Raw genomic sequence first — 27,727 nt, 5'->3', positions numbered from 1 at the left:
GATGTGTTTGATGCCATTCCATTTCCTCCGTTCCAGCCATTATTACGATCCGTTCTCCCCTCAGCAGCCTCCACTGCTTGCTAGATACAGGTGACTGCCTGGGTAGTCTTTGAACATCTGTTTCAGTGTTTTTGAGCCTCAATAAGCATCTGCTACAATCACTGTAGGACTTTTCCCAATTAGCAGTACATTATGTCTATTATACTCCAGTGGGGAAAAAACCTGTACCGCACTTGCACGAGTGCTGTGCTGACATGGATCTCAATACTCTTGGGTCCAATTTCCTCTGCCTAGCTGGTTCTTGAGGCTCTTGAGAGGCTGTCCGAACAAATCAACAGAACGGTGCTTCATATCTGTTAATTGCGTCAAAGCTCCCTGTGCTTCATATCTGTTAATTGCGTCAAAGCTCCCTGTGCTTCATATCTGTTAATTGCGTCAAAGCTCCCTGTGCTTCATATCTGTTAATTGCGTCAAAGCTCCCTGTGCTTCATATCTGTTAATTGCGTCAAAGCTCCCTGTGCTTCATATCTGTTAATTGCGTCAAAGCTCCATGTGCTTCATATCTGTTAATTGCGTCAAAGCTCCCTGTGCTTCATATCTGTTAATTGCGTCAAAGCTCCCTGTGCTTCATATCTGTTAATTGCGTCAAAGCTCCCTGTGCTTCATATCTGTTAATTGCATCAAAGCTCCCTGTGCTTCATATCTGTTAATTGCGTCAAAGCTCCCTGTGCTTCATATCTGTTAATTGCGTCAAAGCTCCCTGTGCTTCATATCTGTTAATTGCGTCAAAGCTCCCTGTGCTTCATATCTGTTAATTGCGTCAAAGCTCCCTGTGCTTCATATCTGTTAATTGCGTCAAAGCTCCCTGTGCTTCATATCTGTTAATTGCGTCAAAGCTCCCTGTGCTTCATATCTGTTAATTGCGTCAAAGCTCCCTGTGCTTCATATCTGTTAATTGCGTCAAAGCTCCCTGTGCTTCATATCTGTTAATTGCGTCAAAGCTCCTTGTGCTTCATATCTGTTAATTGCGTCAAAGCTCCCCGTGCTTCATATCTGTTAATTGCGTCAAAGCTCCCTGTGCTTCATATCTGTTAATTGCGTCAAAGCTCCCTGTGCTTCATATCTGTTAATTGCGTCAAAGCTCCCTGTGCTTCATATCTGTTAATTGCGTCAAAGCTCCCTGTGCTTCATATCTGTTAATTGCGTCAAAGCTCCCTGTGCTTCATATCTGTTAATTGCGTCAAAGCTCCCTGTGCTTCATATCTGTTAATTGCATCAAAGCTCCCTGTGCTTCATATCTGTTAATTGCATCAAAGCTCCCTGTGCTTCATATCTGTTAATTGCGTCAAAGCTCCCTGTGCTTCATATCTGTTAATTGCGTCAAAGCTCCCTGTGCTTCATATCTGTTAATTGCATCAAAGCTCCCTGTGCTTCATATCTGTTAATTGCATCAAAGCTCCCTGTGCTTCATATCTGTTAATTGCGTCAAAGCTCCCTGTGCTTCATATCTGTTAATTGCGTCAAAGCTCCCTGTGCTTCATATCTGTTAATTGCGTCAAAGCTCCCTGTGCTTCATATCTGTTAATTGCGTCAAAGCTCCCTGTGCTTCATATCTGTTAATTGCGTCAAAGCTCCCTGTGCTTCATATCTGTTAATTGCGTCAAAGCTCCCTGTGCTTCATATCTGTTAATTGCGTCAAAGCTCCCTGTGCTTCATATCTGTTAATTGCATCAAAGCTCCCTGTGCTTCATATCTGTTAATTGCGTCAAAGCTCCCTGTGCTTCATATCTGTTAATTGCGTCAAAGCTCCCTGTGCTTCATATCTGTTAATTGCGTCAAAGCTCCCTGTGCTTCATATCTGTTAATTGCGTCAAAGCTCCCTGTGCTTCATATCTGTTAATTGCGTCAAAGCTCCCTGTGCTTCATATCTGTTAATTGCGTCAAAGCTCCCTGTGCTTCATATCTGTTAATTGCGTCAAAGCTCCCTGTGCTTCATATCTGTTAATTGCGTCAAAGCTCCCTGTGCTTCATATCTGTTAATTGCGTCAAAGCTCCCTGTGCTTCATATCTGTTAATTACGTCAAAGCTCCCTGTGCTTCATATCTGTTAATTGCGTCAAAGCTCCCTGTGCTTCATATCTGTTAATTGCATCAAAGCTCCCTGTGCTTCATATCTGTTAATTGCATCAAAGCTCCCTGTGCTTCATATCTGTTAATTGCGTCAAAGCTCCCTGTGCTTCATATCTGTTAATTGCGTCAAAACTCCCTGTGCTTCATATCTGTTAATTGCATCAAAGCTCCCTGTGCTTCATATCTGTTAATTGCGTCAAAGCTCCCTGTGCTTCATATCTGTTAATTGCGTCAAAGCTCCCTGTGCTTCATATCTGTTAATTGCGTCAAAGCTCCCTGTGCTTCATATCTGTTAATTGCGTCAAAGCTCCCTGTGCTTCATATCTGTTAATTGCGTCAAAGCTCCCTGTGCTTCATATCTGTTAATTGCGTCAAAGCTCCCTGTGCTTCATATCTGTTAATTGCGTCAAAGCTCCCTGTGCTTCATATCTGTTAATTGCGTCAAAGCTCCCTGTGCTTCATATCTGTTAATTACGTCAAAGCTCCCTGTGCTTCATATCTGTTAATTGCGTCAAAGCTCCCTGTGCTTCATATCTGTTAATTGCGTCAAAGCTCCCTGTGCTTCATATCTGTTAATTACGTCAAAGCTCCCTGTGCTTCATATCTGTTAATTGCATCAAAGCTCCCTGTGCTTCATATCTGTTAATTGCGTCAAAGCTCCCTGTGCTTCATATCTGTTAATTGCATCAAAGCTCCCTGTGCTTCATTGCACCTTTTTTTGTTTGTTGTGAAACTAACATGTAGAACTGTCTAAGACCCGAAGAACCACAAACAAGTGGTCAAAGTGACATTTGATATTGCCGGATTACTGGAATACATTTGATTTTCAAATACAATTCGGAGGGTGTCATTTGAGGTCTTGCCCATTGGCTAGTATCTGGATTGCTGTTCCCTGGTTTATCAATAACACCGTTTCTAATTGATCACGTGGAGAGAAAAAAACGGCTACTTTTGCGGCACTAGCAGAGTGTAGATATCAGTGGATGGAATCAGCCCTTCTTTGTTGCATTAGGACTTTTCGCTGTGTTTCATTCTGGAGCACTCTTAATATTTATGCGTGAGTGGTGGAAATACCTGTCGCCTTACCCACCCCCCATTTTTGCCATTATTGGAGTGCCTATTCCATCACAGGAGGGAAGCATTTTCACTCACTGGCTCCCCCTCATTCCCATTCGACTGTAGAGAGAAGAGAGTGAGGAGGGGAAATAGCTTTATATTCCTGCTTTAAGTCCCAAGACCAAAAGTATCTCCTCCAGCTGAGCAGGAGGGAGGAGTTGAGAGCTTTCTAGGCAGCTTCTGCACAAAAGGCACAAATCACTGGAAACTGGGAGCAGCGTTGCGGATATGAAGAAGAAGGTGATGAGGAGAAAGAGTGAAACAACATCTGAGCAACAGGGTATGTCTTTACAGATTTCCTAAGTGACTGATTGCTTCAGGAATTGAACTAGACCCCTGCACCTGCAACATGTTATTATCACACCTGTTCATCTGTTGATGAGAGACTAGTGTTGGATAATAAAGAGAGGAATTCTGTCGATCGAGAAATTAATGCGTCATTTTTTTATTAAATCGTGATGTAAATCAATCGTGATGTATATCCCTAAAAAGTCAAATACAGTACGTGCCTTTTTGTTTGTTTGGTTTGCAAAGACTATTCAAGCCTGAGTACTGGACAGCTGTGTGTATCTGGAGCATCGGAAAGGATATTATTTGTATGTTTTGCCTGGGATTTTTGACACCAATTCAACCAGAAAACCCATCATGATTTCTGTATGTAAAATGAATAGCCCGAAGCTTGACTAAAAAGACTGCCTTTTGTCTTGAACCGTATGTGTAGCCTTGGAACAGAGATCATTATGGTAACTGCCCCCACATCAGAATCAATCAGCCCTGCGTCTCTACCTAACGATGCCCAGGAGACCACTATCCAGAACAAAACAGGAAAGAGGAGGAAGAGCATGCTCAAACAATCATGGATGGAGATCACCGTAGCTTTCATGAGGAGGACAAAAGTCCACGGGCTGATGTTCGTCTTCTCCCCAGACAAGACCCTGACCCAACGGATCCTTTGGCTCCTGGCCTTCTTTGTGTGTGTGAGTCTCTTGTTCACCTGGTCTTGGAACCGCATCCTCTACCTGATGTCCTACCCGGCCGTCACCAGGATTAAGATGGAGTGGACTCACAACATGTCATTCCCGGCAGTGACCTTCTGCAACCACAACCTGTTCCGGGTGTCCAGTCTGACCAAGGTTGACCTGTACCACTGTGGTTACTGGATGGACCTGATGCACCAGAACCACTCGGTTTTGGAGAAGAGCCTGGCACTTCTGAGGGACAACCACAAGTACAACCTTCTCAGCCTGCTGGACTTCAACGGCTACACCCCGCCTCCTCGTTACCATGTCAACACCACCGAGATGATTGGCAGGCTGGGCCACCAACTGGAGGACATGTTGCTGGAATGCAGGTTCCGGGGGGAAAACTGTACTCACCAGAACTTCACCACAGTATGTAAAGTAATATAGCCTAGAGATATCACGAAAGACGTCTGTGTGGGGTTGCTGATGTGCGTTTTGTGTACAAGGTATTTATAATTCATTCAATGGTGTGTTTGAATGATATTCACTCTAGCGGATATTCTCTGGGCAGGATTGAAGACACTGATGTTTTAAGGCTTAGCCACCGGTATGGTCAGATGGATTTGTCTTGACCTTGTCATTTTCTTTTTGTTTTGCTTATACAACATAATAGTTGTTCAGTGAATTGTAAGAATACAAAAGAATACAGATACGCCTAGTTTATAGGATGGTATTGATCGGGTAGAAATACGGTTCTTTTTATTCCTAACATAGATCACAGTTGCGCATTGTTTGCATGTTGGCTGATTTTCGAAGCACAGTGGGACAGTATAACAAAGTCAACCCTCAACGCTATCACATGACCTCTCGAAACATGAACTTCAGTGAGTGCTATTCAAACCACTCCGCCTTTGTGTCCCTCTCTCTTAGCAGGGGAGAATAATAAAAGCATTGATAATTCCAACATTATAAATGAGTACTAATGACAGTTCCAGCGTTTCAAATGAAACATCTGGACATTCTATTGACACTGTCCATCCATTACATGAGCTTATCCCCCAGAGAGATGGCTGGCTTCATCAGTCAAAATAAGCCCCAGACTGCACTAGTCTATAGCAGTCGGTTGCTCTCAATCATTTTTACCTCAAAGCTATTGGCAGTCTTCAAAAAGATTGCTGTTCAATTTGACATGGAAAGAAAATGTCATTGTTAGTCACATTCAAAAGCTCGCTAGACATAACCAATTTATCAACAGTATAAGATTGGACAAAATATGAGTAGACAACTTGGGGCCTGTGTTTAAAGAGATTTTACCTCAATTACGAAATGACAAATTGGTTTCCTTACCCTGTAAGCAGTCCATGAACAAGGTATGACAGCAATCCATGCTTGGATTGCCGTCATACCTTGTCCATAGACTGCTTACAGAGTAAAGAAACCAATACTTCATTTTGTAATTTGGGTGAACTATCCCTTTAAGTAGCTGACAGACAGATATTTTTATCGTGTGTGTCATTTCAAGTTTTATCCGATTATATCAAATTCCATCTAACGGAAGACTTTTGTCTTCAGGTGCCGTCTTTTGACAGTTTTGACAGAGATTTCCCACAAAGATTAGGTAGTTCAATGTGAGGCATGCAAGGCTCGTTATAGAGATTTTATTACATTCGAGCTGCTGTTTTTATAAGGTTAAACCTAAAAGCGTTAGAAATCCAGCTGACATTTTGGTTCTGGCAGGGGCCAGTTGCTCAGAGGGCCTCATTATGGACAGGAGGGGAGAGGAATCTGAAGCCCTGTCATGTCTGTCTGAGCCCATGTGAGTCTGAGATGGGACATGGAAGACTGACTCTGATCTCTGGAGAGAGGCTTTGTTATGCTATCAGAGTCATCCCTCTCTCTAAAAACTTTCACCACAATGGATATTGAAAGGAAAATCTTTTGCCCACGCCATAGGATTCCTCCCTATGGGTTTCCTGTTTCTCATCAAATGTATAGCTGTGGGACCAGAGCATTGAGCCAGGAACAGCAATGGTGATTATTCCAGCAACAGGGCTTGTCTAGACCATGCTCATGTCTGCCAGTGGCTATTAAATACTGACATATTACGCCCCAGCTCAAACCAAATGGGATTTGGCAGTGTAAAATGAGTGGTGACCTTATCCATCGTAAGGCCTTATTAGTTAGATGAGACACAATTCTCCCGACAAACGGGTGTACCTTGTACACGGTAGTTGAAATAGCAAAACAAGAGAGGCAAGCAAGTCTCATCCCATGATCTTGGATGTACAATATGTCCATGTGGACAGATGTAGGGTCTTCATTTGATCACTCTTTTGTTGCTGAGAAGTTTCCTGCACCAGCTTTGTGATTTACATAAATTAACTGAAAACCCATACTTATTAACAGTATTGCACTTTTCATGTAGCTTACTTTTGGCCAGAAAATAGCCTAACCACCGATCAAGCAACATTATGGACTAAACGTTCAAATCCTGTCCAATTAAGACCCAGCATCTGTGTGTACACTGTATATGCCTATACCTTTGTGCTAAATCACTTTTCATTTCCTGTGGTTACTAAGATACACGTGGAGGATAACTGTACGACATACAGTACATGCTTAGTGTAGATAAAAACCCTCAGATCACTCCATGGCCAATCAATTCCACCTCTGTGAAATAAAATCACTTACGCAGCCAAATGGACCTAGAATTTAAAGGCCTTATTGCCTTTACCTATTTTAACTTTGAGTTTTTAGATATAGCTCACCAGCCATGAGTGTCAGTTATGAAAAGCCAGATGCAGCATTCTAAGAAGCTCCTAAGGCTAACTTCTGCTCTGTTGGCAGACATGAGAGGAAAGTTGCCCATCTCGGAGAGAATTACTCAAATTGAAGAAAAAAAATACACGAAACGTCAATGTAAGTTGTGAGAGGTGCCAAAAGAACACGGTGCTGTTATACTGGGAAATCAGCACCGTACATCTCTGAATCAGTACAACTAGTTGGGTACAGCTACGGGCTAAATATAGTGTGCACCAACAGTTAATATTAGTTTACCATTGAGCTGCAATGGCATAAATTCATGCTTTCCTAGGGTCCATAATATAAGTCACTTCCTAATATAAATTGCATTTGAACAACTTAATTTAGTGCTTGGTGGGATGGGAGAGGGTGGGTGGGCTTTGCCTATATTGCTTAACAAAAACGTTCTGTTTTAATGGAAAATAAGTAAAAAAATAAGTCCTAAATAAGTATATAAATTACTCAGGCGGAATATAAAATGGGGCTGGGTAAAGATTGCCAGTTGCTATGTTACCGGTGTTCAATTATTTATTAATTCATCAATCTATATAGCATCTTGTTTGGTTCAGTGTTTTCTCTGATAATGACCTCCGAAGCTTACCTGCCCAGCAACCCTATCCCCAATTGCAACCTGCAGTAAATTAGTCTTGACAGAGAGCAAGACAGAGAGCAACCATTACACAAAGTGACTGTGCTGTTTACTCGCTATGTCAAAACAATGTTGTTACGTTGAATTAATGTCATTTACCTTCTTCTTCTTGCAGATTTACACGCGGTATGGGAAATGCTACACCTTCAACTCTGGCCTGGACGGCAACCCGTTGTTGACGACGTTAAAGGGCGGGACAGGAAACGGGCTGGAGATCATGCTAGACATTCAACAGGACGAATATTTACCTGTTTGGGGAGAGACAGGTGAGTACGCAGTCGTATAACTTTAGTTAGAATCCCACAATAACTAATCTGTCCATTTTAATGCAGTAATGACTGGACTTTGGGCCATGGTAGAATGAACTTTGAAAATCAACCAGCCAACTGACATGCATTCAAGGTGCCTTCCTACAGCACAGCATTTCACCTGGACAGTATTACAACAACAGATGATGCTGTTCAAACACTTATCCAACACAACATTTAATGTCTCCATCTTGGGAAAAAGGGTTCCTTCTTAACAGTGCATTTCAACATTGGCTTTTACCACAACAACCGATATCCAGTAAAAAACATCCCATTCCCAACACACCACTTAATGCCTTCACTCCGGGTAAGGAGAGGAGCAGAGGTTTCTGTTGTTACATTCTCTGGCCTGCTGTATGTATCCACAGACGAGACCTCGTACGAAGCAGGCATCAAGGTTCAGATCCACAGCCAGGACGAGCCTCCTTTCATTGACCAGCTGGGATTTGGTGTGGCCCCTGGTTTTCAAACTTTTGTGTCATGTCAGCAGCAACTGGTACCTAATACTCAGCCTCTCGCACAAACACCTTTCCCTCCCTCCCTTCCTTCCTTCCTTCCTCCTCTCGCTCTGCTTTTTGTCCGTGTTTTTATCCAAACCTCCAACCCTTCTTCCTCGTCTTGTCATTGGCTATACCTACTGTGTCTCAGAGCCTGGAGCAAAATCAGTTGTGTTTACCATTCATGCATGGAATAACATGCAGCCAGGGCATTAGCTAATCCTGGACAAAAAAAACAGTCTAATGACTCTGAACGGAAGTAGTAACAATGTGGTATTCATTACCCACTATGCATCCAACAATGGATACAGAGGGAAAGACGGATTGGATGTACCAAGCAGACACTGTCTATACATTTATTTACACTGCTATTGGTGGGCCAGAGCTAAAGTACCCCACACATCTCCGACAGCTCAAAAGTACATTTTCCATATAATGTTGCTGGCAATGACTGATCCCACTTAGGATGGGAGAAAAGTAGTATAATATCGCTGGATGCTGCATAAATTGGATTCAGTGATGCGTAATAACACTGTGTAGAGAGAAACAATAACATTCGGAAGACTTTGGTTGGCTTTTCACAAAATGCGTAGAACCATAGCAAGTCGTTGTTAACTTTTTTAGTAAGAAGGAAAACCATTTCAGTGTGAACTTTACATTTTCCGGTGTAACAAAAAAGCAATGTAGCACAATCACCGTGGCTTCGCAAGAGAGGGCAAAAAAAATGACTAAGCTTGAATTACTGGCCGTGATTAAAGTGTAGTCAGAATTGGCTCCCAAGAGTAGCACGCATTCAGCAGAAATGACACGTCTTCAGAAGCTCTCTCGCTTAAATCAACTCCACTCAGTAGAAATACAAATCACGGATAATTGAGCATATCTGGTACAGCGTATCAAACAGATGTTCTAAGGATTTAGTTTACCTTGTGTGGATAAATTTCAGATGATATTGAAATTAGAGCTGAAAAAAGACTTTAGGCTATAGGCTACAGTGCCTGTAAGCACGGTCCTATAAATTGGCCTGTATCTGATGACCAGTCAAAATGGAGCAATATTCCCTAGTTGGCATCAGCCAGTTGTCAGATACGAATATTAAAATAAGGCAATATTAGGACCTCAAGTGTCATTTTCATACCGAACTGAACTGAACGCTTTCCTCGTGGTCGCAATGGCCATCCTTTTTTTCAAATCCTTAGGTCATCTATTTCACTGTCCTGCCATTTTCACTAACTGTAACCACAGGGCAGGATAATAGCACCCACAGATTCCAGATTATGCCAGTGAATGTCAAACATCAATTTCCTTGATCAAACATTAAAATAATGGAGCCTTGTAGACTTAAAAAAAAAATGATAATCCTGAATCTCAAATAGCTAATTGGCTAATGCTATGGGTCATTAACAGACCCTCTTAGCAGAGTCTTTTCCCTGTAATCAGTGGAGAGAGAGAGAGAGAAGTAATAATGTTCGGGGTATGCTCCCAAAAATTCCCTGGACTTCATTAATAGAACAGGGAGGTATGCCCGTAATACCCACATTGATTTTCACATTAAAACCCCAACCAAAACAAAACATGTCATGAAAATGAGTAATCATTTTAATGCGAGAAAAAAAATACTGTAGCATCACACTGTTGAGGAAAACTCGTTCCAAGGAACAGGCAGAGCTCATTATTCTGTTTATAAGAGTTTATTCAAGCAATTGCAGGGAAGCTCACACTCCGGATGAAACTGGAGAGGAACTGAACTATTGCTGATGAATTATACTTCATCTACACAAAGAGCTGTTTACCCTTCCTAGGGGAGGCAAGCTTACATGAGAGATAAGGGGTACTTGGCTCCAATTTCTTAAAGCATCGTCCAAACAAGAACAGGTTCTAACCAGTTTTCACAGCCTATGTGTCTAAGATTGGGGAGTGATACGATCTTTAAAGCCTAAATAGATATAACAAGAATTCAGCCTTTGCTGGGCCTTTAGACAAGGAGACAGTAACAAATCACTATTTTGTGCAGTGTATGAAGAGGGTACTGGACATTTGTGGAAAATGACCAGTGATATAGGACATATAGTATTATTCAACGAAAGCATTTACATAGCATTAGACTGCAACAGACCATTTTGCCCCAACAACACACTATCAAACCTATTGCAATAACATGCCACTCAGCCTGCAGCTTTATGAAGTCCTGTGATTATAACTTGAAACAGTGACAGGAAGGTGAAATACAGCTGTTGAAAGATACAGCTGTTGACAGATATTTCCTTTGGCAACCACTTTATTGTGAAGGACCTCAAAAAAGTGTCGTCGGAGTCTCAATGTCATGTTTTATACACTCATTGAAGATCCTCAAGTCACAACTTAGTTTCTCTTCAGAAGTTAGTGAAAACTCAGGGTTCAGGGTTTGTATAACTTTTCCTGCTGACTGAGTTACAAAATGTAATTATCAGGATTATAAATAAATTCCAGAAAAATATTTGAATACATGAAAATTACACCTTGACCTACAAGTTATTCAACAAGTTATTTTATCCCAAAGAAGATTTCCTATCAAGGGGCTCTTCAAAACCCCTCTCTCCATATTCAAAAGAATAACATGAGATTATTGCTTAAGTGCATCTCTAAAACAGACAATTGGACACCACAATCCAAACAAATCTGAAATCAACTGACTCCCTGCAAAATAGCTGTTGTATATACAGCAAATTAATCTCCTCTAATGACTAGAGCAATTCATTGACATTAATTGTACTGAATTGATTATTGTACCATATAAATCTGGACGGATTCAACTATCATACTAGTATCACCATCTCAAATCAAATCCAAATGGATTGATACATTTTTTTAACCCCATGTCCTTCGACTCTTTATAGCTTTTCAAACCCTTTTCAGAGGAACTGATGAATACATGACTTATCATACGTCCCTTCACCAGAACCAGCCCATATCTACCTCACTACAACCACATGATACAAACATGTAACCCTCTCACAATCTCAGTGGAAGACAAGTCTGACCTAAAAAAACAGTCGTTAAAGGACACATTCATTATATACCAACAAAACATAGAATCACTTGGTGTTGAAATTTGGAGCAATATGTTTACAAACACGTCCACCAATCAAGCTTTGAGCGGGTATGATCAATTATTGCAAGATGGCTGAATGACAAGAAATCACAGTTTCTGAACTAATTTGGGCTGGTGTCCTCAAATCTGGGCACAGCTGTTTTGGGGCTCAGTAAGATGAACACCAATAGGCTGGATGGCTGGCTGACTGCTTATATTCGGGGTCCAAACCCCGAATGTTGTCCTATTCGTCAATGCATCACTGTTACTGCTCTCTGTTAGTTGGTGACGTGTTTACTGGTCCCTCCCCCAGATGAGACATCCTATGAGGCCGGAGTAAAGGTTCAGATTCACACACAGTCAGAGCCTCCTTTCCCCCACCAGCTGGGCTTTGGGGTCGCCCCTGGCTTCCAAACGTTTGTTTCCTCTCAAGAGCAGCGGGTAGCGTACCGTATGTCTGTCTGGGTATGCTGCATGTATGCCACAAGCTAAGAGCCACCCAATTACATTCCCCCTTCAAGTCTTCATGACGGAATGGACCAATCATCTCCCTCCATGTGGCTGTAGTGACTACATTTCAATGTCTGTCCCTTCCTGGTTAATCTCTGTCTTCTGTCTCATTATAACTACCATCACTATGGATTAGGAACACATAATACTATCCTTTCCACTTCAGCTAACACATCCAGCAGTCATTATCCATTCTTTGTCTTCATACAAGCTGTTGTATATGGTGCAACCAGTATTATTGTGCAGTTGTTTTGTTTGTTTTGTTGTTCAGGGCTTTGCATTTGAATGTTTCAGACTGGTAGGATACTCTTCATCTGCTTAATAATGTCTCCTAATGGCCAATCGTTGTGTTTAATGTAGCCCTTTTAGAGCACGGTTCTATCCGTCTAGAGGATCTGATATTTCCCCCGGGCTTTTATTTCCTAAGGGGACAATGGTTATGAGAGCCTGTAGGCTTATTGAAGACTTCAAGTTTTACATTTTAAATCACTTCAAGACTTATGCCGGGTGTACACAACTTTCAAAATCCAAACAAAAGGATTGACGCTGGTACAGATGAGAAGCAGGTGCAGGGAGTGAACATTTAATAGCAACGGACAAGGAATAGGACAGGACAGCGTCGTGACATGAACACATAACGACATTAATTGCAGACGCAGGGAACAAACAGTGGAGCAGACAGAAATGGGGAAGGCAATCAACAAAGTGAAGGAGTCCAGTGAGCGCTAATGCGCGTAATTATGGTGACAGGTGTGCGTAATGAAGGGCAGCCTGGTGCCCTCGAGTGCCAGAGAGGGAGAGCGGGAGCAGGCACGACAGAGCCTCTCACATTAAACAACCGTCCTTCCTGTCGTTTTTTGTCTTGCACACATAATGGTGCAGTCTCATAAATGTTTTCAGTCAGACATTCATGCTTGCCATACAGTTGAAATATCTAGCCAATACATTTTGAACTGAATAACATTACTTGGGAACTTCAGAGCTGTAATGATGAGACACTTTGGCTTTGGTTAAAGGCAAGTATAAACGCATACTAGTAGTAGTCATCGCTCCAGCTTGAGAGTCTAGGTGATGTCTAGGTCTAGGTGATGTCTAGAGTCTAGGTGATTCTAGGTGATGCAATATAACGTAGCTCTGGCGAGCTATCATTGGCTATTGCTGATCACCGTTCTCAAAACTTGTCATTGCCACATCGTTTAGTGTGCGAACCACTAAGTTGGCAAGACAAAAAAATACAGGGAAGACAGTCGTTTAATGTGAGGCTCAACAATGTTCTAATTTTGAAAGTCGTGTAGTACACCTGGCATTACTTGTTGTTGGGTTGGTATCCAGGTCACTTATGCCTGATTGTTTGTACCGCTGAGCAGCTTTTTTTTTTTGCAATACTGTTTGTTGAATGCACAAATTGACTGATGACGATAAGTAGCTAGTATTTCTGGAAGTCTTAACACAAGAAGTTTTGTCAAGTAGATTCGTAGTACTGTTAGACTTTCAAACCTTTGAGTTAAGTTTTCTGTACTGTTCGTATCATATCACACTGCAAATAGTTTATCAGGGAAAGTACCCAATCCAACATCATTTGAATAACATTGTGGTTTTTGTTACCATACAGTACATCATTATCAGCTGCATTCATTCCTAAAATGTAGGAAGTCAAGGTTTGCATAAAGTCTGTCAAGACAACAATCCCATTGTATTCATCTAAAAACCTCACAAACATATCTACATACTGTATACAGTAGAACATTCCCTGGGAAGTATTTAAAACAATAATTCCCCATTAATTGTGGTGTCCAGTCTGAAGTTACACATTTACAGATTATATTTGCCCTGTCTCCATACCCTCCATGGTACTCTGCTTTCCTTTCAGCACGAGACCTGACTTGCATCAGTGATTTACTGCATGGTGTCTGCCTGCTGCTTTCTGTGAGCTGTGTTTACCAGCTACACCGTCGTCTGAGTGGAATATTCTTGTAGATGTGAACAGCATCCAGAAAACATTTCATTATGTTCCCTTATTAAACGTTTGATACTTTTCTGTTTAGTTTTTTTGTCTGCTTGTGTGCATTTTTTATGTTGGGTTTCCCGCTGGGCTGGGATTGACTAGCTGTTATTGACAGTGGTTCCTATACTGTGCCAACATACTGAGGGGAAACCTGTGCTCTGTTTTTTTCCCAGCTCCAGTACCTCCCTCCCCCTTGGGGAGACTGCAAGTCCACTCCCATCGACTCTGAGTTCTTCTCCACATACAGCATCACAGCCTGCCGTATCGACTGTGAGACACGCTACCTGGTGGAGAACTGTAACTGCAGGATGGTCCACATGCCGGGTACTCACACACATTGGCTTGACCATCACATAGTTCACCAATGGAATAGGATGAATAATGTTGTTGTTGTTGTTGTTGTTGTTCTGCATGGGAATATGTAATTATGTTCATGCGATGAAGTTCACATTTACAGTGCCTTGCGAAAGTATTCGGCCCCCTTGAACTTTGCGACCTTTTGCCACATTTCAGGCTTCAAACATAAAGATATAAAACTGTATTTTTTTGTGAAGAATCAACAACAAGTGGGACACAATCATGAAGTGGAACGACATTTATTGGATATTTCAAACTTTTTTAACAAATCAAAAACTGAAAAATTGGGCGTGCAAAATTATTCAGCCCCCTTAAGTTAATACTTTGTAGCGCCACCTTTTGCTGCGATTACAGCTGTAAGTCGCTTGGGGTATGTCTCTATCAGTTTTGCACATCGAGAGACTGACATTTTTTCCCATTCCTCCTTGCAAAACAGCTCGAGCTCAGTGAGGTTGGATGGAGAGCATTTGTGAACAGCAGTTTTCAGTTCTTTCCACAGATTCTCGATTGGATTCAGGTCTGGACTTTGACTTGGCCATTCTAACACCTGGATATGTTTATTTTTGAACCATTCCATTGTAGATTTTGCTTTATTTTTTGGATCATTGTCTTGTTGGATAACAAATCTTCGTCCCAGTCTCAGGTCTTTTGCAGACTCCATCAGGTTTTCTTCCAGAATGGTCCTGTATTTGGCTCCATCCATCTTCCCATCAATTTTAACCATCTTCCCTGTCCCTGCTGAAGAAAAGCAGGCCCAAACCATGATGCTGCCACCACCATGTTTGACAGTGGGGATGGTGTGTTCAGCTGTGTTGCTTTTATGCCAAACATAACGTTTTGCATTGTTGCCAAAAAGTTCAATTTTGGTTTCATCTGACAAGAGCACCTTCTTCCACATGTTTGGTGTGTCTCCCAGGTGGCTTGTGGCAAACTTTAAACAACACTTTTTATGGATATCTTTAAGAAATGGCTTTCTTCTTGCCACTCTTCCATAAAGGCCAGATTTGTGCAATATACGACTGATTGTTGTCCTATGGACAGAGTCTCCCACCTCAGCTGTAGATCTCTGCAGTTCATCCAGAGTGATCATGGGCCTCTTGGCTGCATCTCTGATCAGTCTTCTCCTTGTATGAGCTGAAAGTTTAGAGGGACGGCCAGGTCTTGGTAGATTTGCAGTGGTCTGATACTCCTTCCATTTCAATATTATCGCTTGCACGGTGCTCCTTGGGATGTTTAAAGCTTGGGAAATCTTTTTGTATCTAAATCCGGCTTTAAACTTCTTCACAACAGTATCTCGGACCTGCCTGGTGTGTTCCTTGTTCTTCATGATGCTCTCTGCGCTTTTAACGGACCTCTGAGACTATCATAGTGCAGGTGCATTTATACGGAGACTTGATTACACACCGGTGGATTGTATTTATCATCATTAGTCATTTAGGTCAACATTGGATCATTCAGAGATCCTCACTGAACTTCTGGAGAGAGTTTGCTGCACTGAAAGTAAAGGGGCTGAATAATTTTGCACGCCCAATTTTTCAGTTTTTGATTTGTTAAAAAAGTTTGAAATATCCAATAAATGTCGTTCCACTTCATGATTGTGTCCCACTTGTTGTTGATTCTTCACAAAAAAAATACAGTTTTATATCTTTATGTTTGAAGCCTGAAATGTGGCAAAAGGTCGCAAAGTTCAAGGGGGCCGAATACTTTCGCAAGGCACTGTATATTTTACACCCCCCCCCCCATTTATGTTTTACCGCCCTCTCTCTCTTGTTGAATAGGGACCTCAATGGTATGCACACCCGAGCAGTACAAAGACTGTGCAGACCCAGCTTTAGGTAAGGCAGACAATGGTCATGATATCTATATTAGGAATATGAACTTGTTATTAGTAGATACACCACACAACATTTTTATGAAAGCCCTGAAGCACAAGGCAAAAAAAATACAAATACTTACTCTTGGAATTATCTCGTTTGAACGACTTAGTATCTCGTGTGAACGACTTAGTATTTCGTTCAAACGATTTTTCAAAAAACAATTTAGTTGTTATTTGTTCTAATTTAGACCTCATTTGGTTTGTGTAATTGTTGCAGCCATTCATTCACTGATTCCATCCATTGATATTATTATTCATTGCCAGTTCTTTGACAGCCTAAAGCCCGTCTGCTTTGAGTACCAGAGCATGTAAGTGGGCGAGTGTGGAGCGAGGAGCAGAGCATAATTAGAGAACATTTTAAGAAATGTTGTCGGCCTTCTCTCCCACTCCAATTTGGCTCTGGTACTGCTCAGTCACAAACTCGGGGCATGCTCTGCCTATCATTTTTCATTTCCTTTATCCCTATTCTTTTAATTAGGCCTTTTCGGTTGTAATTATTTAGCCTGCCCCACCCACTGTAGCCTTTATCTAGTTTACATTCAACTTTCTAACATTGGGATACGTAGTTTATATTTTGAAGGACTTCAAATGTATTAATGGATGTTTTAGGTAGGCTACTGTAAAATGTGTTTTTTGTTTTTTTGGGGGGGTGGGGGGGGTAGAAACACCAAAATATAAATCAATTTAATGAAGCTAAAATATCAAAAATAAATAATGAAGGACCAGTATCAGCTTCTTTTCATAAATGAAAGGGAATAAATCATCTCAAACTTCATCAAGACTCAAGCACCAACAAGCTGTAGATTGAGCATGGGAAATGTACTCTACAAATTAATTATTATATAATATAAATATAATAATAATAACAATTATTATTATTATTAAGGCAGGAAAACACATCTAAAAGCTTAATAACATAACGGAATATTAGTGGGAATATAACTGTAATATAAACAAGAGAAAGGAGAATGGAATATACAGTGCCTTCAGAAAGGTTTCACACCCTATGACTTTTTCCACATTTTGTTGAACCTGAGTTGAAAATTGATTTAATTGAGATATTGTGTCACTGGCCTACGTACAAAACCCCATAATATCAAAGTGTAATTATATTTTCAGACATTTTTACAAATTAAGAAAAAATGTAAGCTGAAATGTCTTCAGTCAATAAGTATTCAACCCCCTTGTTATGGCGAGCCTCAATAAATTTTAGAGTTGAAATGTGCATAATATGTCACATAACAAGTTGCATGGACTCACTGTGTGCAATAATAGTGTTTAACATGATTTTTGAATGACTACGTAATTTTTGTACCCAACACATGTCCCTCAGTCAAGCAGTGAATTTTAAAAACAGATTAAACCACAAAGACCAAGAAGGTTTTCCAATGCCTCACAAACAATGGTTAGAATCACCTTTAGTAGTCTATTAATAGATGGGTTAAAATAAAAAGCAGACATTGAATATACCCTTAAGCATGGTAAAGTTATTAATTACACTTTGGATAGTTTATCAATACACCAAGTCACTACAAAGATACAGCCATCCTTCCTAACTCAGTTGCCAGAGAGGAAGGAAACCGCTCAGATATATGAGGCCAATGGTGACTTATAGTTACAGAGTTTAATGGCTGTGATAGGAGAAAACTGAGGATGGATCAACAACGTAGTTACTCGACAATACTAACTTAAATGACTTGTACAATTTTTTTTTTCTCCAAAACAATAAGGCACTCAAGTAAAACTGCAAAAATGTGGCAAAGAAATTCACTTTATGTGCTGAATACAAAGAGTTATGTTTAGGGCAAATCCAACACAACACATCACTGAGTACCACTCTTCACATTTTCAAGCATAATGGTTGCATCATGTTATGGGTATGCTTGTCATCGGCAAGAACTAGGACGTTTTTTATGATAAAAATAAACAGAATAGAGCTAAGCACAGGCAAAATCCTGGAGGAAAACGTGGTTCACTTTTCTTTCCAACAGACACTGGGAGACAAACTCACCTTTCAGCAGGACAATAGCCTAAAACACAAGGCTTACCAAGATGCTTAACCAAGTTGCTTACCAAGATGCTTACCAAGATGACATTGAATGTTGCTGAGTGGCCTAGTTACAGTTTGACTTATATCAGCTTGAAAATCTATGGCAAGACTTGAAAATGATTGTCTAGCATTGATCAACAACCAACTTGACAGAGCTTGAATATATTTTTTAAGAATCATGTGCAAATATTGTACAATCCAGGTGTGCAAAGCTCTTAGAAACATCCCCAGGAAAACTCACAGCTCTAATCACTACCAAAGGTGATTCTAACATGTATTGATTCCGGGATGTAAATACTTATGTAAATCAAATCAAAAGTTAATTGTTAAAAAAATAAAAAGTTTTCACTTTGTCATTATGGGGTATTGTGTTTAGATTGGTGAGAACAAAAATCTATTTAACATTTAACATATTTTGAATTCAAACACAACAACATGTAACACAACAACATGTAAATAAGTCAAGGGGTGTAAATACTTTATGAAGGCACTGTATTCGAAAAAGCCTGAATGTAAGTAGACCCCTTTCCTTCAATCAAATTACCTAGTGGTCTCATGGGCAGGATGTTATTAATACTTTTCATAATTTCATAATTAATAAGCATTCTTTCTTTTTTTTACACCGAAAATATATTGTTTTTATGTCCAAATGTTTTGTTATAGTTCAGTCTTCTGTGATGTAATAGTGGGATGCAAACTTCAAATGTAAGACATTTCAAATCTATATCTGAATAGCCTAGTGGTTAGAGGGTTGGACTAGTAACCGGAAGGTTGTAAGTTCAAACCCCCGAGCTGACAAGGTACAAATCTGTCGTTCTGCCCCTGAACAGGCAAGTTAACCCACTAGGCCGTCATTGAAAATAAGAATTTGTTCTTAACTGACTTGCCTGGTTAAATAAAGGTAAAAAATAAAATAAAAAAAGGCAGTCTCTGATTCAGAGCGGTTGGGTTTAAAGTGGAAGACACATTTCAGTTGAAGGCATTCAGTTGTGCAATGGATGGAATCAGTGAATGAATGGCTGCAGCAACCATTACATGGTCTGACAAGCTGCATAACAAATGAGGCCTAATTAGATAAAATAACAATGACGTCAATCAAACTAGATAATAAGTCGCTCAAACGATATAGTATCTCGCTTGAATGACTCAGTATCTCATTTGAAAGACGTTTGAACAACTTTTTTTACTAAGTTGTTTCAATAAGATACTAAGTCATTTGAACGAGACACTAAGTCGTTCAAATGAGTATACTAAGTTCTTCAAACAAGATAATTCTAAAGTATTTTTTTTTTAAATGCTGCCTTTGGCATCAGGGCTTCTATACAGCTTTTATACAATTTTGAAATAAGGAACTGCTGAAAAGCAAAGGTTGTTTTTGCAGAATCTTTTAAATTGCACTACTTTTCAAGTCAAATCAAATTGTATTGGTCACATACACATGGTTAGCAGATGTTAATGTGAGTGTAGCGAAATGCTTGTACATCTAATCAAACAATTTCCAAACAACTACCAAATACACACAAATCTAAAGGGGTGAATGAGAAAATGTACATATAAATATATGGATGAGCGATGACCAAGTGGCATAAGCAAGATGCAATAGATGGTATAAAATACAGTATATACGTATGATATGAGTAATGTAAGATATGTAAAAATTATTAAAGTGCCATTATTTAAAGTGGCATTGTTTAAAGTGACTTTTGATCCATTTATTCAAGTGGCCAGTGACTGGGTCTCAATGTAGGCAGCAGCCTCTCTGAGTTAGTGATTGCTGTTAAGCAGTCTGATGGCCTTGAGATAGAAGCTGTTTTTCAGTCTCTCGGTCCCAGCTTTGGTGCACCTGTACTGACTTTGCCTTCTGGATGCTAGCGGTGTGTACAGGCAGTGGCTTGGGTGGTTGATGTCCTTGATGATCTTTTTGGCCTTCCTGTGACATTGGGTGTTGTAGGTGTCATGGAGGGCACGTAGTTTGCCCCCGTTGATGCGTTGTGTAGACCACACAACCTTCTGGAGAGCAATGTGGTTGAGGGCGGTACAGTTGCCGTACCAGGCTGTGAGTTGGAGGCATGCATGGCCACGCTGTCGTGGGTGAACAGGGAGTACAGGAGGGGGCTGAGCACGCACCCTTGTGGGGCCCCATTGATGAGGATCAGCGGAGTGGAGATGTTGTTTCCTACCTTCACCATCAGGGGGCAACCCGTCAGAAAGTCCAGGACCCAATAGCACAGGGCGGGGTTGAGACCCAAGGCCTCTAGCTTGATGATGAGCTTGGAGGGTACTATGGTGTTGAATGCTGAGCTATAGTCAATGAATAGCATTCTTACCTCTTGTCCAGATGGGATAGGGCAGTGTGATGGCGATTTCAATGTCTGTGGACCTGTTGGGGCGGTAAGCAAACTGAAGTGGGCCTAGGGTGGCCGGTAAGGTGGAGGTGATATGACCCTTGACTAGTCTCTCAAAGCACTTCATGATGACAGAAGTGAGTGCTACGGGGGTGGTAGTCATTTAGTTCAGTTATCTTTGCCTTCTTGGGTACAGGAACAATGGTGGCCATCTTGAAGCATGTGGGGACAGCTTACTGGGTGAATTGTTTCCAGTAGGCTATATTCTTATCACCTTTTTGAAAACATAGACTCCCGTTCAATTGTCATCCTCCACAGACTTCTTGGTAGAAAAGGACAATGACTACTGTGTGTGTGAGACACCATGCAACATGATACGCTATGGCAAGGAGCTGTCCATGGTGAAAATACCCAGTAAAGCCTCTGCCAAATATCTGGCCAAGAAATTCAACAAAACTGAGCAATACATCGGGTAAGTACCTGGAAAGTTAAAGTGAGTTAACATAAGTGGTGTAGGGATCATATGTTTGCATTTTGATAAGAAACCTATCATGAATGAAGCATGATTTTGTTATCCACAGTTCACATTACGATTGAGAAGTAATGCAAAATGTCTCAGAATTGATAAACAAAATCAATCAATTGTTTCTCTAAGATGTACGTTGCAGCGTAACACCTTTTGGATGTGTTTTTTTTATTATAATTGTTTTTGTCCCTAGAGAAAACGTACTCGTCCTGGACATCTTCTTTGAGGCGTTGAATTATGAGAAGATTGAGCAGAAGAAAGCGTATGAAATTGCAGGGTTGCTTGGTGAGAGATTTTCTTCCCTACCAGGCTCATTATCTGTTTTTACCGACAGAGAGGAAACGCACTAGACCTAAAACTCAAATCCTCAGCAAGCACTGGGCTAAACTCCTTTTGAGGCTGTTTTCTTTTTAACCTTTTCTTTTAGAGTCTCGGCTGAATGTGTTTTTATATTGTACTTTGAAAGAGCACTCAGTCAGGAGAGGCGGATAAAAAGCAATGTCTGGATGGACAGTCCACAGTCTCACAGTTTCCGCTCAGCTGGCTGAGATACTAAGAGTTCAAGTAAATGTTTCAATAAGGGTTTAAGGCACTATGTTATTACCTGACCGACTGGGTTTTTGCCCTGTCCATGTCTGTTCATCTGTCATCCTCTTTTCAGGTGACATCGGAGGTCAGATGGGTCTGTTCATTGGAGCCAGTGTTTTAACGATACTGGAAATTTTCGACTACTTATATGAGGTAAAGTGGAAGCACTCACATTTGTTTAATCACCTTAAAGTATTCTCAAGTAGTACTGTAGAGTTAATGATGATGAATTGTCTGAATTTAATCAAAAATAAGATAAGTCCTTAACCTAATGATATTGTCTGTCTATATGAGTTGAAGTGTTTGCATGTGCCTGGATTGTTGTGATGTTAACGAGATGTTCTTTTATTTAGGTATTTAAGGATAAGGTTTTGGGTTACTTCATGCGCAAGAAGCGACCACAGCGTTGTCCGAGTGACAATCTGGTAATTTGAGTCTCCCACACTGCACTGGTTTGTAGTTCTGCACTGCACTACAAACAAAATAACGCAATGTAATGTTTCAGAAACTCAAGGCTTTTTCATGACCAGTCAATGACAGAGGTGGAACACTAATCAATGTGAGCACTTTTTCCTTAATTATAGACAGTATGTGCCCAAACGCCTGGTTCCAAGGTAGTGAAAAATCCCTGGGTTTCTGTTTCTGCATGAGTTGTCTGCATGCACGGTTGCTTCAATCTTGGAGTTTGGCCCATAAACTGATGTGGAAGAAAAGGTGAGGGAAAATATGTCCTGGCCCTACTCCTGAGATAACTGTAGCTACATGTACCAAGAAGGTACTTTCCCTACTAATATTTATTTTTAAAACTCTCTATTTTGATAAGACTGAACGGACAGGAAAGCTTTAAAATACACTTTTGTTGTTGATAGTTAAACCTATCAAATATTATAGATTTGGACACTTAGACATAGTTTTGACTTTTAGTAATTTAAACAGCTGAAAAAGCAAGATGTGTTTGATAATTATATTCATAGATATGGTTCTGTATTTTTGTGTGTTTGTTCAAATAAAAGGTTATGTCAGGTTTATTCAGAGCATTCCATGTGACAAAGGATAGAGAAAAGTAAAATTGTTCAACTGGATGTACCCTATGAAAGATCCACTGTTGGCATTGAATCCTGTCATTATATACACATTGTGTGAGCACTATGGCTGCGTTACACAGCCAGCCCTATTCTGATTTTTTTTGTCTTTTGACCAATCAGATCAGCTTGGAAAAGATCTGATGTGATTGGTCAAAAGACCAATTATTGAAGAAAATAAAAAAATATCAGAATTGGGCTGCCTGTGAAAATATCAGCTTGGTAGTGATGGAACCCATCATATCTGAACAGTTAAATCTGGGCAGATGGAATAAAAACATCCCTGTTTCCATGCCTGTTACCTTGTTTCATAGTAAATCAACAGAGTAGAGTTAAAAAAATACCTTTTGTGGCATTTCACATCAAGTTTTCCTCAGGCTTTAGATGGTTTAAATCAGCAGGAGCCAACAATGTTATATTACATACGTTACTGGAGGCACGTACTGCAACATGAAACAAGAACAGGGAGCTTTAGGTGGATGTAATGCTGTGTTTCACTACCACATATAGTTTCTCCACCCATGTCATGGACTCATCCATTATTGAAGGCTTTCTTTGCATTAAAACATAATGATAAGCCATTTGTGATACCTTTGACTCTCATGTTCTCCAATCCTCTCCTTCTTTTCTGCCAACTCCATTCACCTTCTCTCCTCTCTAACCACCCAGTGAGTCAATCTGCATTAGATAAAGTGCTAAATGAAAACAGTATGAGACAGTGCAACCTACTGTACGCTAAAATATAGTCATGCACATGACTGTTAAATGTAGTGGTATAATAGTTCTAGGACTACTTATTTAACATAGTACATTATATATACTAAAATGAAGGGAGCAAATAGCAACCATTTTCATAACAAGATACAGTATGTTTATTATTGAATGATGAATATCTACCCTTTTTTAAGCATTACAAAACATACATGGCAGAGACTAGCAATGGTATCTTGCTTTCTCAAATTGATCTGATTTTTGAAACTTTCATTGAAATCAAATGGCTGAACGGAGGTAGCTCTCTGTGACCTTTAAGTATTAGTGTGCAGTGTTCTTGTCTATACTCAATCGATTACACAGGGCTGTAGGCCTAGCCGTTTTGCACAGACAAACTTACTTGGAGCCAATTGTTTTACTTATCAGCTCTGCATTTGATATTTTTGGGGTCACCCTCATCTTTCTATTTTTCATCATGTCTATTCCAGGAGTTTCCAGAGAACCCAACCAGCCCTGGTGTCACGCCTAATCATGCCCCCAGGTAGCAAACCCCATTGATAATAGATCCTCCCTCCCATACTGTCCTTCTTTTTCAGACATTCTGGGAACCATTTCATACATTTCCTTCCTGGTTAACAAGCTGTTGGTTCACCTAAAGCTGGTTTGGTGGTTGATTTTGTAGAGACACAAGTAGTGATCATTTTGTAAATGTGCTTTTCCAACACAGCAGTAGGTCAATGATATTATAGCCAATGTAAATGCATTTTCCTCTGTAGATACCATTTTGAAATCAATGACTCTCAATGCCATAAATCACTTTGCCTTCCGAGATTATTATCGGTTTTATTATAAACAATGAGTTGGTTAGATTCTACATCTGTTAAGAACGCTTGGAACTTTGCTAGTCAGCAATACAGTCTTCCTTCTTTTTGTTTCTGAAGATGATTTTTCTTCCCTTAGGATTAAATGCAGTTTTCCTGAGAAAAATATAGATATAGAAATACAGCACTTGTTGTAGATAGTACAATAAAAGCCGATCCGCAGGGATCATCGATATTATTTCCTACTAGCTTTCCTGCAGGACCGAGGTCCGTTTTAGGGGACCATTTGTACTGGATCCTGTGCCCAATAACATCACTAGATGCATTCCTTAGTGATGCTATCACAGGTCTGCATGCAATGCAGTTTGCACCAAATGAAATGGTTGTTCATCTGCTTGAATAGCGATCTACATCTTTGGCTATTGCTTCTTTTGAACCCACACAACGGCAATATATTAACTGAAACAACCGCAGTTGCACTAAACGTATGCAAACATAATGTGTGTGTCAATGACCATGTACAAATGAAGGTACAAATATCGAGACAAGGACTGAAAAAACTGTTTTCTTTTCTCTTTCCCTCCTTCGCCCATGCCATACCCCTCTTATCTTTCTCTCGTACTCTTTCATCTCTCTACCCATACCGTGAAACATTACTGACCTGTTGTAACTGTCCCCTGCACTACCACGTTAATCATTTTTCTTTCTATGTTATCCCATTTGTATTGAATTATTTTGTCAATGTGTACACTATGCTTTCAACCATCTTCCTGTCTGATGCATCCACGATGGTTAACATCATGTTATGTCACTTCCTTTTGTATTCTGTTTTCCATTTGGTCCCGGTTATGTTGAATGCTCATTTATTTATTGTTCTTTTTCTCTTGTTAATGTCACATCCTCTCCCATTTTTACTGCAACCTGCATGCCTCTCTCCTCTTCTCCTCACTCTCTCATCACCCACCCCTTAATACGGTTGAACTCCTCTTCCCCCTTACTTTGTCTTCCAGAGCACCTGTGACACCCTCCGGAGTCACTCGGACAGTCTCGGATTCACACCGAACATGTTACCTCGTCACCCGACTCTAGGCAACTTTGAGGAGTTTGCTTGTTGACAACATAAAACAGGGTGGGACCTGGGATCTTCGGGGTTTGACAGCAAACTGTGAAATAACTTATATATTATTACAAACATGGTCAGTGATAAATACTCAAAGAGTAGTAGGATCTGTGAATTGCCTGAATAGAAATAGAATACTATCATAAGAATAAACCACTTTTAAAACAGAACTCAGGTGATAGGGCCATATCAAGGCATCGACTCTACACTATGTATTGGATGTTTCATTCATGTTGCATTCACTTTAAACAGGGTGACATTAGAGTGTGTTTGAATCGGGTTTAATCAGCCTATTAAAGTTTCAGCTTAGTAATGTAAATGGAAAGGCCTTCAGAGCGGTCTCATTTTATCTAAATTTATACACCTTTGTAATCACAGTCCGTTCTGGTGTGCTGAATATCGAACCGAGAGGCTAGCGATGGTTAGCACGTGTAGCATCAGCATATCTAGGTCCATTCGTAAATAGAACAAGAGAGGAAGTTGAAAGATATCTTTCTGGTACCACTCTTTCATTTAGTATACCTCATTGTGAGTAAGAAAAATCAGATTTCAGTGATGCCTACTCAACTATGATCACAATGCTCCAAGGAGCTGACTTGAATCCCAGTAGTAGACTGCTGTTGTAATTGTTGCCTTGTTGTACTCAAGTTATTCTGTTCTGAGATTCTTGATCATCTCATTGATTTGAAGTATAATACCAAGTGATGAAAGCCTCTTGTGTAAGGTTCCAAGAAGATACGCTTTTGCAAGATCACTGAATGCCATTCTTGTTTACAAGTTACATATTGAAGAGGGGAAAACAAGTGTATATGTTTGCACAAATGAACAATCAAACTTTTCCATAGATTTTTAGAAAATACGAACATTGTCCATGGTTATGTATAGTGCTCCGCTCAATGTTTTCTATCTGTTTACTGCTGAAAAACAATTCACATCAATGACTAAATGTTATTCTGTCGTGGTTTCTCATTTTTTTTTGGGGGGGGGGGGGGGGGGGGATAGTGTTATCAGACTGGCTGGACTGTCACTGGAAAAGAGCACCAATCACAGGAGTCTGCTGTAACTTAGCCTCCCTTCTTTTTCACCACTTTCATTAGAATAGATAAACAAGCAAGACGATGCACCCATCCTTAAAGTTAACATATGTGGGTGTTGAAATGGTTTTGTTCCATGGTCATGGCTTTTAACTGCTACAGAAACACTCATTAGCACAAGTCCCCTGTGATAGTAATAGATTCTCTATTGGAAACTAGTGAAATACAAACATTTTCAAGGTGGTGTTCTAAATATTGATTGAAATGTGTAAATACTAGAAATGAAATCTTGCTCGTATGTTGATATATTTAAATGCAAAAAACAAAATATAGAAATATCCATTATTGCTGTTGCACCAGAAGGGAATTAGAGGACATTGCATTTGGATGGGAGCAGCTCACTTGCCATACGAACACACAATGGCCTACTCCAAGGATTGCCTATTAATCTGTGTTGATACCCAAGTTGACCTCAAGTGTCTTCCAACTTCCATTTAATTTCAGGACCGGACGCCGAGACAGATTATTACAGTGCTTCAAAAACATTCTATTCAGTTCAGTTGGTTTGTAACACTGAAATGCATTGTATAACTGCATTATTATATACTATTGTTATTGAAATTTCAGTACATGTAATAAGACTCAAATAACAGTCAGTTTGTGATGTGTAAATTATCAAATATAATAAACTGTATATTTAACCACCATCCTATGTACACACCTTTTAATCTTTGTCGTCAGTCTAATTGCTCTCATGCTACTGTTCCTGTTCATCACAGTTATCCATGCTATATATATATATATACATATATGCTGTATATACACTATTGTTCAAAAGTTTGGGGTCACTTAGAAATGTCCTTGTTTTTGAAAGAAAAGCAACATTTTTGTGTCCATTATAATAACATCAAATTGATCAGAAATACAGTGTAGACACTGTTAACGTGGTAAATGACTGTTGTAGCTGGAAACGGCAGATTTCTTTATGAAATACATAGGAATACAGAGGAACTTTATCAGCAACCATCACTCCTGTGTTCCAATGGCACATTGTGTTAGCTGATCAAAGTTTATCATTTTGAAAGGCAAATTGATCGTTATAAAACCCTTCTGAAATTATGTTAGCACAGCTGAAAACTATTGTCCTGATTAAAGAAGCAATATAAAACAGG

The 27,727-nt window shown here is 40.1% G+C and overlaps 1 protein-coding gene across 8 annotated transcripts in view; it reads left to right on the top strand.

Annotated features, from left to right (window-relative positions):
- The window catches only part of LOC110508588 (acid-sensing ion channel 1C), a 195,319-nt gene extending 168,057 nt beyond the window's left edge, over positions 1–27,262 (top strand). Inside the window, exons 1-11 of one of the 8 annotated variants that reach the window (XM_021589206.3) lie at positions 3,848–4,636; positions 7,774–7,924; positions 11,844–11,971; positions 14,219–14,369; positions 16,181–16,237; positions 20,992–21,145; positions 21,393–21,484; positions 21,861–21,940; positions 22,141–22,212; positions 24,069–24,121; positions 25,412–25,610. In XM_021589206.3, coding sequence (XP_021444881.3) covers positions 3,959–4,636; positions 7,774–7,924; positions 11,844–11,971; positions 14,219–14,369; positions 16,181–16,237; positions 20,992–21,145; positions 21,393–21,484; positions 21,861–21,940; positions 22,141–22,212; positions 24,069–24,121; positions 25,412–25,490 — 1,695 coding nt within the window. In that variant the 5' untranslated portion in view covers positions 3,848–3,958 and the 3' untranslated portion in view covers positions 25,491–25,610. Of the gene's footprint in view, positions 1–3,847; positions 4,714–7,773; positions 7,925–8,334; positions 8,463–11,843; positions 11,972–14,218; positions 14,370–16,180; positions 16,238–20,991; positions 21,146–21,392; positions 21,485–21,860; positions 21,941–22,140; positions 22,213–24,068; positions 24,122–25,411 lie in introns of those variants that run through there. The other 7 variants (XM_021589205.3, XM_090225437.1, XM_021589208.3 and 4 more) reach the window with 7 other exon arrangements.
- Positions 27,263–27,727: the final 465 nt, after the last annotated feature.

This window comes from Oncorhynchus mykiss, chromosome 28 (genome assembly GCF_057628025.1).
Source record: "Oncorhynchus mykiss isolate SJ-2025 chromosome 28, ASM5762802v1, whole genome shotgun sequence".
Lineage (NCBI taxonomy): Eukaryota > Metazoa > Chordata > Actinopteri > Salmoniformes > Salmonidae > Oncorhynchus > Oncorhynchus mykiss.
The sequence above is the reverse complement of the archived record's forward strand: the minus strand, read 5'-3'. Positions and strand labels throughout refer to the sequence as shown.